Below are 14425 nucleotides of genomic sequence, written 5' to 3' on the forward strand. Positions count from 1 at the left end.
TCGAAGGCCATCACATTTGTCTAAAGTGTCACTTTTTATATTTTCCAGTTCATTGTGCACAAATTGTAATGAGATAGTTAGAAAAAACAGAAAACTGACACAGGGTTTCTTTTTTTGTTTTTTCCTGAAAAATCTAAGCTCTTAAAAGAATCCTGTTAGATTTCTTCAGACTAATTTGCAATTACCTGTTCTAAAACAACTAATGTTATCCACATACTGGAGAACCCTACAACAAAACAATGAGACCTCTGTCTAGTGCTCATAACTGAAAGCATATTGACAATGTAAAAAAATTCCTCCCAAATGATACTAAGGCTGACATGCTTTGTCTTCCAACTCAGCTTAGGCCTTGCTGAGGAGGGATGCAGGTTTTCTTTGTGTAACCCTCTTGCGTGTCACTGAGTAGCTTTGCTTCAGGTAGTGGGAGTATGTTTCTGGCCAAGTGTGAATTATGATTCTGGAGTAGGGTCCCTCTCCTACCACATTCAACATGTCTGAGGCTGTGGCACTCACACACTGAGGAATTGGGTTTTTTTTTTGAATATTTTTGGAGACAGCACTTAATAAAGCACTTGAGAACCAGAAAACTCAGTTCAATGAAATTCAACACAATACACAAGCATGAGGTGATGACCAAGAAGAGGATGAAGACCGTCTTCTCAGTGGGTCTGGAGATGAAGCAGTCCACAGTGTTGGGACAAGGCTTCAAATCACACTTTATAAGGTAGGGAACACTAAAGCCATCATATAGTTTATAAAATAGAACAAGGAAGCCAATTTCAAAACCAGTTTTAACAATGAGGCTGATAAGATAAGTGTACCATAGACCACCATCCATTGTACCTAGGCTGACATAGAGTTTGTTTCTGTGCCTTTTCTCTCTACTCTTACGATGGGCTACATGTAAAACCACCAGAAGCAAAGGTGTGGAGACCATGATCAGTTGTAAGGCCCAAAGTCTGACTTGGGAAATGGGGAAGAAGTCATCAAAACACACATTTTCACAACCGGGCTGTCTACTGTTGCACTCAAACTCTTTCTGCTCATCTTTCCACACATGCTGTGCTGCCACCATGTAGACCAGCAAACGGAAGACAAACACGACAACCAGCCAAATCTGTCCAATCCCAGTGGAGTATTTATTTACTCCACTCAGGAGATCTCTGAGGAACATCCAACTCATGACTTGGGCTCAAAAGAAGGCAAGACTCTGCAAAATAAAACAATTTCATCAGGATTCATTTACTTCTATTCTACAGATCATTTCTACTATTTGAGGGATTATGTAAGATAAATTACAATATCTGCATTACAACTCTGGTGGTTTAGGGCTCTCCAAGAATCCCGAAGGATGTGCTTACGTATAAGGAGATGATACAACTGGTCCATGGACATAATTAATCCTATGTCCACTTTAATTTGAGATTTGGTTGGTCATCTACCCCACTGCCCACTACCCCATTTTCAAACAATTCTGTGGTTGGCAAAATCTTTCTAGTTTATTGCTTCCCTCTAAAGATGGATGGGTCATGTTACTGATATGAAGAGAATTAGATATGAATATCAAGGTGATCCTGGTATCTTGAGATGTCCTTCACATGCCAGATTGTTGACGCTGTAGTCTCTACTCACTTTCTCTAATTCGCTAATGCCCCTCCCAATCCTTGAGGTTTATTGCCTGCTCCTACTTCCTCTTGTTTCGCATATCCCATATCAGCAGCTCAGCTTGCCACCAATTTGATAATGAAAAGTGAAGCTCTCCAATACAAACTTCCTCTCCCTCACCCTCCAGACTGACATATTCACACCCAATTACCTTCTTTACCCAGTTTGGAGGGAGAGTCTCCCTCTTCTTGCCCCAAAATAATCATTCACACTCTATATCCCATTCTTGATCTGTCAGTTTTCCCTGTTTTGTATTCTGTGGTCTTCAATCTCCCTTGTCTCTTTCCTTTCAGCCTACAAATATGCTTAAGTGTCCATTTTTAGTGGGGGAGAGGGAGAATCTTCATAGCTTATCTTGCTGACAGTCTTTCTTCCTTTATCCCTCATTTCTACTTCCTTAACTATTATTTACTCCTCACCTCACTGAGTGTAGGTTTTCTGCTCATCATTGTACTTAACATTTATTCTAAAGTTAGCACTGTCATGCAACTGCCAAATCTTGTGGACACTTGAATTTTATGTAATTTTCCTGTGACATTTGACACTGTTGCCTGCACTTGTGTTCCTGAAACTTCTTCAGACTTGAGTTCTACACCACTCTACCCTCCCTTCTTGTTTCACACCGCCTGATTCTTTCATCTTCGTTTTTGTTGTCCAGCTCTTAAGAATTCTGTCCTTTGCTCTTTTCTTACTCTTCATGCTCTCCCTAGAAAATTTCACTCATCCCCATGGATTCGACTTCTGCTTTCACCTTCCTGACTCTCCCTAAACCTACATAGTTCCCTGCCTCGTGGTGATCATCTAAATGTCCCACAAGAATTCTGAACTTGATACATCTACAACTGAATTTATTCTTTTCCTTGCCGTTCGATTTCATTCTTATTGAATGGCATCACCAACACCAAAGCGCCCATCAGAAATCTCATATTCATCCTAGACTCCTCTCCCATAACCCTTTTTTAATTGCCCACAAAGTTCTTCAGATTCCTCCCAAATGCATCTCAAATCCATCTCCAGGTCACTGCTGAAATCTCATCACTCCTACAACTCTGTCACTAGGTTCTATTTCCAGTCTCATCATCTCCCCTTGCCTTCTAGTACATCCTCGATACTATTTAATTCTCTTAAACTTCTTCACATCTCTTGCTCTTTTCCCAATAAAAGCTAATAAGGATCTGAAGAGTCTTCTTTTTCATTTCACTGGCACTGACTGCTTCCATCTTATCATTGAACTCCGTGGGATGGGCCTGATTCATTGTTTGTTGGGTCCATGATATGCTCAGAACTCTGTTCTGTGCTTTTGAATTGATCTCTCAAAACCACTCTGAAAGGTGGTTTTTTGTTTTGTTTTGTTTTTTGTCTTTGTTTGCCTTATGATGGTGGTGGTTTTGTTCTTGCAAATGAAAAGGCAGACTCAGAAATGAAGCCACTTTCTCGAGGTCACAAAGTAAGATGCAGAGCAGGGCTCAAGTCTAATTTCCATTATCTGACAGCAAGGTTTCTCAGCATTCGCACCATACACATTTTGGGCTGATTAATTATTTATTTCAGCAGCTGTCCTGTGCATTGTAGGAAGTTTAGCAGCATCTCTGGCCCCTGGCAGCTAGAAACCAGCTCCCCTACCATTTGTGACAACCAAAAATGTCTCCATATATTTCCAAATGCTCCCTGGAGAGGGGAGACAAAATCTTCCCAGTCGAGAGCCACTTTTTAAACTTTCTACCATAACCAGTAGATATGGGCTAGAGCTCCAGGCCTGCCACTAATAATTTATAATTTCTCAGGTGAAAGCTTTGCCTTTTCAACTCATGTTTCCTATTACAATAATTAATACTACTTGTTTTCTGCATAGACTCAGCCAAAAGAGAATCTTGGAAATGGTGATGTGAGGGGAAACAGGGAGTTAAGAAAACTGAGATGTTTCAACAGCATGCATGTTGGGAGCATAATACATGTTCTCTTACAGAGGAAGCAATATAGAGCAAGCCCACATTCCAGAGCTCTGAGAAGGCAAATGAAGGCTAAGAGGTATTTTCAGGGAAAACAAAGCTACGTGTACACAATGCCCTATTCAGCAGGGAATAAATACTTCAATGTCCTTGTTTTCAGGACACAAACAAAATTGTATTAAATAAAAAGGATTCTTAAGCCCACTGGAAAGGTTAATGTCTTTATGAATTATTAAAGCCCCAAAGATTAAAAAGGAAAAAAATATTATGTTTCCCCATGACATGTATCACTGGGCGTTTGTCCATATTACTCAAGAGGATAGTTATGTAATCTTACTGAACATTTGAAAGTACCTTGTTGGGCATTTTAGAGGTAGGAGGAAGGTAAGATACTGTGTTGCTAAAAGAAAGGCAACAAAAAAAAGTGACTGATCTTTGAATAGAATCAGAGGATGATGACATCAAATGTCATAATTATGACTTATCTGATAAATGTCCATCCTATTTTTAAAAAATTTTTTTTTCAAATGGAGTCTCGCTCTGTTGCCCAGGCTACAGTGCAGTGGTGCAATCTCAGCTCACTGCAACCTCCACCTCCTGGGTTCAAGCGATTCTCCTGCCTCAGCCTCCCGAGTAGCTGGGATTACAGGTGCCTGCCATCACAGCTGGCTAATTTTTGTGTTTCTAGTAGAGATGGAGTTTCACCATATTGGTCAGGCTGGTCTCGAACTCCTGACCTTGCGATCTGCCCACCTCAGCCTCCCAAAGTGCTGGGATTACAGGCATGAGCCACCATGCCTGGCCCCTATTTTCAGATATTTTGCTGATGGAAAGAAAATGACATTCTTATCCTTTACAATAAGAATATAAAAATTAAATCTGAAAAAAACCTAATAAGAAACGCTATGAAATCAGAGACCTATCACTCTTTCATACGTATATATTTGGTTCTTGTAACAATTGGAGAAAGCCGTTTATAGAATAATGTTTACAAAGCAAGCTAATTAACAGACATCTGGAAGATTACCATGTAGGAAAATCATATAGTGAATCCTTTTAAATCCTTCTTGCCTCTACATATATGTCAGTGTTCCCAAATCATGTATCTCCAGTGCAGACCTCTCATCTCTGACTTTCAGCTGCCTTCTTGTCACCTCCACCAGGATGTCATCTCATAAACTTAAAATATTCAAAAGTGAAATCTTGCCAGTACTTTCTTCACTTTCTGCCTCCCAGCCAAAGCAATGATCCTTCTCAGTGTTCTCTGCCTCAGTAAATTGCACCACCATCCACCCAAGTGTCGAAGCCAGAAACTTGGAAGTCATTCTTCATCCTTCTCTCTGCCTCAAACCCCACATCCAATCTACATTCAAGGCCAAAGTTTTTACCTTTGAAATACATAGCAAAACTTTTCACTCTTTTCATCTGCACTTGCACCACTCTAATCCAAGCCACCTTCATCTCCGGCCTAGACACCATAGCAGCTTTCTAGCTGTCACTCGTTTTCTCATTCTTGCCCCTCCAACCCATTATCCATTCAGATTAACTTCTAAAATGGAGACTGTGTATTCTCATTTCTCTGCCCTACCATGGTTTTCTGTTGCATTGAGAGTAGGGGAAAAGAGGCCAAACTCTTATCTGGACAACAAAAGCCTGTGTAGTTGTGCCCATGCCTGCATCTCCAACCTTGTCTTGCACATCTCCAAAGGATACTGAATTCCAGACACGCTTTCCTTCTTTTGGTTTCTCCTTTACACAGTACATCCATTCTGTTCCTCCTTCCTACAATACTCTGGTCCCCTTAACCTGAGTCAGAGTGGCTTTCCCTGACCCCACTAATCTAAATTAGGTTTTCCTTGGTATTCTTGTTCATTATATTGGCTTTTTTCCTTCATGCCACTTATAAGTTGTCATCATATACTTGTTTTGTGATTAATGTCTTTACAGAACCACATGTTCTTTAAGAGAAGGAACTAGAGTTGCCAGATGAAGCAAATAAAAGTGTAGAATGCACAGGAAATGTTGAATTTCAGATACTACACATAATAATTGATTCTCACTACGCCAATTTACCAAGCAGCCTTCTGAGTAATAATTTTTTTCTTGCTGAAATGGTTTATGCTGTGCAAGGAAGTCCTCCTGAAATTAGACACAAGAGTTCCAGTTGCTGGAGATGCATTTTATAAATCAGGTCCCTGGGCTTGGCTCATGTGGATGAATCCCTTAGAATAGATTGAACTCTGAGTAAACAATATGCCTGACTTTCTGAACTTTTGGAACTGAGTGCCAGTTCTGATTGTGGTGACACTGTTAAGACCCCTGTTGAGCAGCCCACTTGTTCTTCTCTTATTACAGTATGAGCTTTGCCACACCAGCAACTTCTCGCCCAACACTGGAGGCTTTACTTCCTGCGAGGTTCAGGCAATGTCAAGCTGGCCTCTGGGAGGAAGACAGGCAAGGCTACCTGCATAAATACTGTCCAAAAAGCTCTTGCACTGCTGGGAGCCAGAGAGCTGCTTCGTCATTCCCCAAAAGTGCTGGTTTGAAACTTGTGTTTGAGGAGCACTGGATTTCCAATTGCCTTGCAGATTGCCAGCGACACTCCCTGAAAAATCCATCAGCCTTCATACCCAGCTCCTTTCACCTCTTAATAGCAATAATGCTTACCCTTGGGCACTTGACCATTTCTGTAGCATTTCACAGCATCTCATCCAATGCTTACCTCCATCTTCAGTAGTGAGCAGGATGTATGGTACAACCTTCAATTCAGTGATGGGAAAACTGAAAAACTCAGAGAGGTAGGAGAGTCATCCAACACTCCCAATAAGTCAGTAGCAAATCCAGCAGTAGAAGAACCCTAGTTCTGCATGGCTAGTCTCTGCTCTCCTCTGAGTGTTGGATTCTCTGGTCCATTCATAACTCTGTTCTGCCTTGCATACAAATCATCTAACCCCTGAAGAAAACTATTTCCTCCCACAGGCATCTTTCCATCTCTGAGTCCTGTTGTGCCTGCGGACACTAGCAAACTCTAATTCCCTGTTTGAACGAGGCATTTTTATTTTTGAAGATGGCCTATTTGGAAAATCCCTAAAACGTTGTTTCCCAATCTGTGGTCCCCTGAGGGTTTGTTGTTATATTCTCAAGTGTCTACAAGAAGTTTATATGTATGTTCATATTCCTAAGCTTTTAAAAAACAAACAGAAAAGCAAAAAAGCTGAATGACCAGCTCATATTTCAGGACTGCCAGAGGATGTCAGCATTTCTGCACTCACATTTATGAGCATTCTGCAAACCACACAGCACTCAGGCCCAATCCAGTCCACCACCTGTTTTGTAAATAACACTTTTTGAGACTCAGCCATACCTAAATGTTTACTGTTGTTGATGGCTGCTTTCATGCTAGAACTGCAGTGTGGAGTAGTTGCGACAGAGACAGGATGCCCCTCAAAACCTAAAATATTTACTATCTGGCCCTTTGCATAAAACATTTACATAGTACTTAAAATCATACTGGAACCAAGTACCAGAACTTCAATTATTTCAGCCTATGAGAAACAACACATAATGGGTATGCTCAAGAGAAAGTCAAATAAATGAAGCACGATGGGTAGATATACAGCAGGAATGAAGCCTGCTAGTAGTTTGATTGGAGACAAGTGGTAGACAACAGACAAGCCATCACCTGGCCCACAGAACAGGTGAACCCAGCTTCAAAGAATCAGGCTTCTATAGTCAGTAGCTGGTTCTCTCAATGAGTAGTGATTTAGTTTCAGCAACATATCTTCTGTCGGCTAAACTTTAATTATTTTAATTGTATTGGTTTTGTAATGTTCAATTTTTATTTTGTAAATGTAGATGCATAAGAGCCATAAATCTACATGTAGTTTTAGGTTTGATACATGTAAATAATTGTATATTAAAAAAATAATTTTTGACACTGGGAATCCATGAAATACTGAGTAGAAAGAACAGTACCCACACAGGCCGACATATGTGCATACACACCACTTGCAAGGTTTTTAAATTTCCTGTATAAGCATTGTCATTTTTAGAGAATCCCCTATTAGAAACAGTGCTAAAGTTGCCCTCCATCCACACAGAAAATGTCCCTAGAGGGTCCTGGACTGCTCTTCTGTGCCCCCTCATCCTGCTCATTCACATCAGCCCTCACACTTTTTGCTCAGGTCTGGCATTCTTTCTTGGCTACACTCTCTGAAAGCTCTAGAGTCAACCACACATTCTACATAGGCAACTTTACTTCGTGGCAGCTTATCTAGAAAGAGCACATGTGATGCGGCACAAAACTGAATGGCAGTATGATGAGATTTGCAATAATTTGGATAACTTCTGTCACTGAAACTTTTTAAAAAGAAATAATGACTACCCAATTACAAGAAATGCAATTTTCCCTTTAAATAGACAAAATCTATCGTAAGAAAAATAAGCTTAACTTACCTCTTGACACAGATGTGGAGATTAATAAGAGATCCAGTCAGTTACTCATTTGATTTAAAAAAGCATGAGTTGATTATATTGTTTCCCTGAAAGCAAACTAGTGCTTTAAGCCCAGTCGTTTCCAAGGTAGTGTAAGCCAAACAAGTGTAACCTGATCATTTGTTTTGGCACATAGCTTAGATAAGAATTACTGGTTCTCTGCTGTTTTCAGTATGTATTGAAAGAGAACTGAAACTGGAAAAAATCCAAAGTCGCTCACATACACACAGTTCATTGAATATTCCTTTGTATAAAACCTTGCTATCATCTACACAAAGAACCTGGAACAATGAGAGTGTGTTTCATCTCTTTAAATGATTTTCCAACATTTTATCAAAAACTACCTACAAAAATTCAATGAACAAAATAACAATTTAAGTTAATTTATCTTTGTTGAGCTTAATTTAACTTCACTTCATGTGTCCTATTCTTGGAAATCCAGAAAGTAAAATGGCATAGTTTTCATTTTCATATTTTTAATAAATGTATGCTATTATTTTTTAAAAATCTAATAGCACAGCAGTAGAGAGAAAAGTAAAAATCACTTTCCCAACCCCAGAAATCACTGATAACAGACATTTTCTATGTATACAAAAAAACAGATGAGAGAGAGAGTGATTTAAAGTACTTTATCCTTTTATGGAACCATTTCTAGGCATGAGATCATCTAAAATTAAAGATATGTAGAAGTGAAAACAAAATGATTTCCTGCTGGAATGGGAATAGCTTAGAGAATTTTACAGTTGGAAATGTTTTAGATAGCATGAAATTTAACACCTTCATTCCTTCATTTTAGAGATGAGAAAACATAACCACAGAGAGTGACCTGCTTTAGGACTCAGAGCCAGCATGAAAAGTATAGAAAGAAGTAGGGCTCTTTTCTTCACATTGTGGTATCCACATCCGCAAACCATGTGAGTTTCAGCGCAGGTTCTCTCTGGTTGCTCTTCATATTCACACCCCTTGGAATTATTCCATATATCCATATATGCAATCCAAAATCCGAAGGAGCATGTAGTTTATTTTCTTTTATTCTATTTATTTATTTATGTTTTGAGACAGAGTCTCGCGCTGTCGCCAAACTGGAGTGCGGAGGAGCGATCTCGGCTCACTGCAACCTCCCCTTCCCAGGTTCAAGTGATTCTCCTGCCTCAGCCTCCCGAGTAGCAGGGACTACAGGCACACACCACCACGCCCAGCTAATTTTTGTATTTTCAGTAGAGACAGGGTTTCACCATGTTGACCAGGATGGTCTCCATCTCTTGACCTTGTGATCTACCTGCCTCAGCCTCCCAAAGTGCTGGGATTACAGGTGTGAGCCACCGTGCCTGGCCTGCAGTTTATTTTTTTTAATCATCAATTTATATTATTAGTTATGTTACTAGGCAATTACTAGATAAATTTTCTCCATATCCAGTAAAGCAGATATTGCTTTGTTTTCTGAGTTTTTGTTTTGTTTTTGTTTGTTTTGTTTTGTTTTACGGAGATCCCAGGATCCCAGAGTATTGATCCAGTTCCCAGTTCCCAAAGGGTTACCATCGTGATAAGATCCCGAAGTCTTGTCTCTGGAATTGTTTGTCCCTTTCAGTTTCCACTCCTTTGTTTATTATTGGCACTCACCAAACTTTATCCATGAACTTAAAGCATCACTTGTTTGTGCTAAAACACCTTCTGCTAGGAGCAGCGGGGCTGAGGACGTTTGTTGTTGCCACAACCTTGAAGGTTACTGTACTGAAGCCCCAGGTGCTGATGATTCAGAGGATCCCAGCCTTCTAAAAATGTCAGCACTAACCCAAACAAAGGTAGCATGCAAGAATCCAGTATGACAGAGGTGTAATTTTCCAGACAAAGATTCCTCCAGTATCTTGCAGTATCGCACACAGAAGCTGGAAGAAGGAGAAATTACCAGGGGCTGGGGGCGATCAGAAGAGGTTCTATGGAGAGCAGGATACAAGTTGGATCTTTATGGAAAGAGAGGCATTAACATGGGCATGTTATGGACACAGTGCCTCTGCTATACTTTTGACAAAGGGATTTAATTCTTCCACCTCCATCTTTGGTTTGGGAGAAACAAATATAATAATGACCACAGAAACAGTGGAGTATTGTAATAGAAAATAACACCATATTGAAGTCAAAAGGCTAAGGGTAAAGTGAAATAAAAACAGCAGAACTGGAGAAATGGGATGAATATTATAAGCCTCGTTCTTCTCTGCCCCTTTTGGATTTCAGTTTTAATAGCTGCCTCTTCAGTGTGAATAAGTGATCCTGCAAGACAATCAGAAAGCGCACAGCCCAGAGCAGACAAAGGCAGTGTAAGCCAGAGCCTTTGAACGACTGGTGTGTCCCTCTCGATGAACGACACAAGGGTGGGGGCTGCAGGACGACACATCTGAGTGATCACTCTATTGAGAAAGACCACAGAGCTGTGTTGAATGCAGCTGCCATATGAGAAGAACATGGTCAAGGTTCTAAGCATTAGCACCAGAGCTGGCTGCAGTGATGAAAGTACAAGCACTACTATGCATTGGGAACCATCACACATGTAGAACTGTGCTTTAAACTTGACCTTTATTTCTCAGCAGTATCCCTCCCAAGAGAAGCCAGGGGTTCTGGTCTTTTTTGCACTGGTTAAAGGCAGTTGGAGCACTGTGTTTTGTTTTGGCCTGAACAGGGCCTTTGACAAACTCAAGTAGGTCTAAAAGACAGTGACCAGAGTGATGAGGACATCTCTAACTATGTCATAGAAAGAAGGATTGTAGCAACTTGAGATATTTATCCCGGAGAGGCAAGGTACAGGGGAGTTACTTATCAGAATTTGGTGTCATTTCTAATTCCAGGTTTGTTTGTTTGTTTCCCCCACAATATATATCCATCTATCCATCCCATAGACTCTGAGTTCAAACAAACTGGGCTTGGAATCCTAGACTTATTTCTTACTTCGTAGCCTTGCTCAAGATGCTTGACTTCTCTGAACTTCCATTTCCTTGTCTCAAAATGGGAAAAGGATTCCTTGCTTCGCAGTGTTTTTATAATGGTTAAACAAAACAGTAGCTGCTCAATAGATGGCAGCTATCATTATCTTTGAAAGCAACACTGACCTTGGGTTGTATAATTTCCTGGCCAAAAAAAAAAAAAAAAAAATGGCATAAGAAATGAGAGAGGTATGCATAGATTTGGGGGAAAAAACAACTACCTTTTGTACTGGGCAGCAAAACACTGTGGGGAGGGCTGCCTCCACATCTCAGAACAATTACTTCTTGATACAATTTGGAAACATAAGATACCTACATGAAGAAGGAAGTGACTGGCAATTCTCAGTTGTACCAGTAGTAAGAGATGATTTGTAGCATCTAGAGCAACTCCAGGAATGCAATAAGCATTACTTAGTAATGATTGACATTTGTGACATCAACTCTATCAAATGACAAGTGTTTTTGAGGTTTCCTGTTCAGGGAAGAATAGGGTGAAGGGCTCTGTGCCTTCAGCTGCTGCTTTTTCTGGTGCCCTAGGTGGTTCATCCATCTTCTGACTGATGTAGGAAAGAATGGAGGGAAAATACTCTGTGGGTACAGAATATCTGAGGGGCATAGAAATGGTCACATTTTAGCACCATTTCTATATCTGAAGTGAGTTTTCAGCCTTTTTCCAATGAAAACGTAAGTCCTGATTTCTTGATTTTAATCACAGTTCATTGCTGCCTGGCAACCTAGTGGTGCCAGGCATGGTGAAGGACCTTGCCCCACACCATGGCTGACCGTCAGCAGAGCCGCCACTCTGGTCCCAGCTAGATACCATGTCTCCTCCCCAGTAATTGAAAGGGCTCACATTTTCAATATTTGCACTTAAAGCATTAAATATGTTCTAAGCAATTTCCATGTCCAAGAAATGTTTTGAGATCTTATTTTTCCTAAGAAAGAAGAACTCACATATTCCTAACATCAATTTAGCTACCACTGCCTCAGACCTTTCAGGGTTTGACAGGGTTCTAAGTTGATGAATGCATGTGCCTCTAGCCCTAATTAGTTTTCTGGTTGTTGAGTCAACAAATGAAAAGCTGTATTTCACTCATCAGCATTTTGTGGATCTTAAGAAAACAAATGTGCAGTATCAGAAAACATTTAGAGCCAACTTATATATTTGCTGTATATACAGTACAATAGTTATTATAGTCATGTGATAGATAAATCTAGGATTTTATCTTGCTCCTTCCTTATTTGAATTTGCTTAAAAAAAAACTGTGTGCACATGGATGTTAATGCAGGTGTTGGGAAACAAATAACAAACTGATCTCCACCAACTTTTGCCAAATAAATAATTCTTAATCACTTTCACACATACCCCCAAGAAAAATCCTATTTTAAGAGTTAAATTTTATATAAAGACATAAACACAGCCAATAGAATCTTATTCTAGAAAATTTATATAAATCCTTATACTTTAAATATAACCTGTAGATTAATATATGAAACATAAATATGTACAGAAGTAATGATCTCCCATCTACAGTGAATGGAATCGACTCATTGCAACTATACCTTCATTATATCCTCAGGAATTGTTGCCCTAATTATCTGGCAATAATGTGAAGATACTGAGTAACAGCGTCTGACAGGTAATAGGTATTTGATGAATGTTAGTTCCATTTAAGGTTAAAGAGGCAAAGTATTAAATAATATTACAAGTGTATTGGACCGAAGACTTGGAGGGAAAGAGAGAAAGGATTTGGGGAATAACTATTGCTCTTTTGTTCCTCCCCTTGGGAAGTCCTATTGATATAAGACTATTAGGGGAAGGGAGTTGATGTGGTACTGAATCTCTCCAAGACCATATGTATGAATTTATATAAAGGGAAAAGACCTAGCCCTCTTTTCTTGGTCCATGATTATTTCAGAGCCCACATTCTAAATTAGTTAACTCTTTGAAGGGGGTGGTCTTTAATAATATTTAAATATAAGGTAGATTTACCCTGAAGCTAATGAAGTTTAAGCTTCATGGCCCCTGTAAGGCCCTGGGAAGGGCCTGGGCAGTATGTTCTCATAGTAACATGTTTTTGTAAAATCTGCAAATACATTTTAACCATAATCAGTCAAAACAGCTGTCTGTTTCTACTGTAATTTTTCCTTCATTGCTCTTCCCCTCCTGTCAGATAGAGTTGGAGTGGCCACAGGACCTAGCTAAGGGTTTGGGTAAGCTAATTTGGGCTGTTTTGATTTAGTGAGGTGTACTTGTGTGGTTCACATTCATTTATGTTTACAGCTAATTTATGGCTATGTGTTATGGTATAGGGGTGGCTTCCAAGAATCATTCTACCTCCCATTGTGCTGACTCACCCAATGTCGTAACCAAAGGAGCAGAGATCAATGTCATATTGCAATTTGAATGTGTCCAGTGATACCCAGCATCAAAAGGATGTGAGCGTGGAAGAGAAATATATCAAGGCAGATATTAGTCTGTGGAAAAATCTTACAAATATGGAGAAACTTAATGGACGTTTTCCCCAAATTGATCATTCCCAGTGTACATATTATTAGTAAAAAGTAATCAGAAAAATGAAATTAATACAAAATTAAAAATTATTAATTATTAAAAGCACATTTTAAACAACTACAGTGGAGAAATGACTGAATTATCTTTGTTGATTCTCTAGAGAAAATTTAACAAAGTTACTGTCATATGAAAAGGCAATTGAATATACAGACAATAAAAGTTCCTTAAGGAATTTAGTCTAGTAAATGATACAAACATTTCTAGGCTTCCACAAATGATTACAGTGTCATGAGGCAGGAGCTTCTAGTAGGATGAGCACTGAGTTAGTGTTGCTCCTCACTCAACCTGGACAGGCAGGGTCAGGGCAAACGAGGATACTGGGTTTGAGGACTTAAGGATTTTGTAGAAATAGTTCACTTGACCCTAGAATGCAGGGTCATCTTTCTCTTTGGTTTTCTTATGATGATCCTCCAGAGAAGGGCTTGCCTTGGACAAGGGGAGGAAATAAAGAGTGTTTGAACAACTCTGTCACCAGAATTAAAGAGGTTTTGATCAATCAAAAGTAAGTAAAAGTGTTCTGGTCCTTGAAAGCAGGTATTGGCTGGAGTCAGAGACAGAATCAAAGGGAATGGAGGGGTCTCTTCCTACTGGCTATGACAGATTTGTGGCCAATCTATCCTCTAGCTGAGAACAACTAGAACAGCTAATATAACACAAAAACAAAACAAAGTTAAATTGTCTGAAGGCATCAGAGAGCCACCAGTGTAACCAGGAATTGTGGAACCAAGATCACTGAGAGAAAGAAAATTCACTGAAGCCAACCCAAC

General features: G+C 39.7%; 1 protein-coding gene across 1 annotated transcript in view; it reads right to left on the reverse strand.

Annotated features, from left to right (window-relative positions):
• Positions 1-337: 337 nt before the first annotated feature.
• GJB7 (gap junction protein, beta 7, 25kDa) overlaps positions 338-14425 on the reverse strand; it is a 31366-nt gene continuing 17278 nt past the window's right edge. Inside the window, exon 2 of the mRNA XM_011941949.1 lies at positions 338-1210. Within this exon, the coding sequence (XP_011797339.1) occupies positions 338-1183 (846 nt within the window). The 5' untranslated portion in view covers positions 1184-1210. The remainder of the gene's footprint in view (positions 1211-14425) is intronic.

The sequence above is a fragment of the Colobus angolensis genome, unplaced genomic scaffold (assembly GCF_000951035.1).
Source record: "Colobus angolensis palliatus isolate OR3802 unplaced genomic scaffold, Cang.pa_1.0 Scaffold203, whole genome shotgun sequence".
NCBI classification, from domain to species: Eukaryota; Metazoa; Chordata; class Mammalia; order Primates; family Cercopithecidae; genus Colobus; species Colobus angolensis.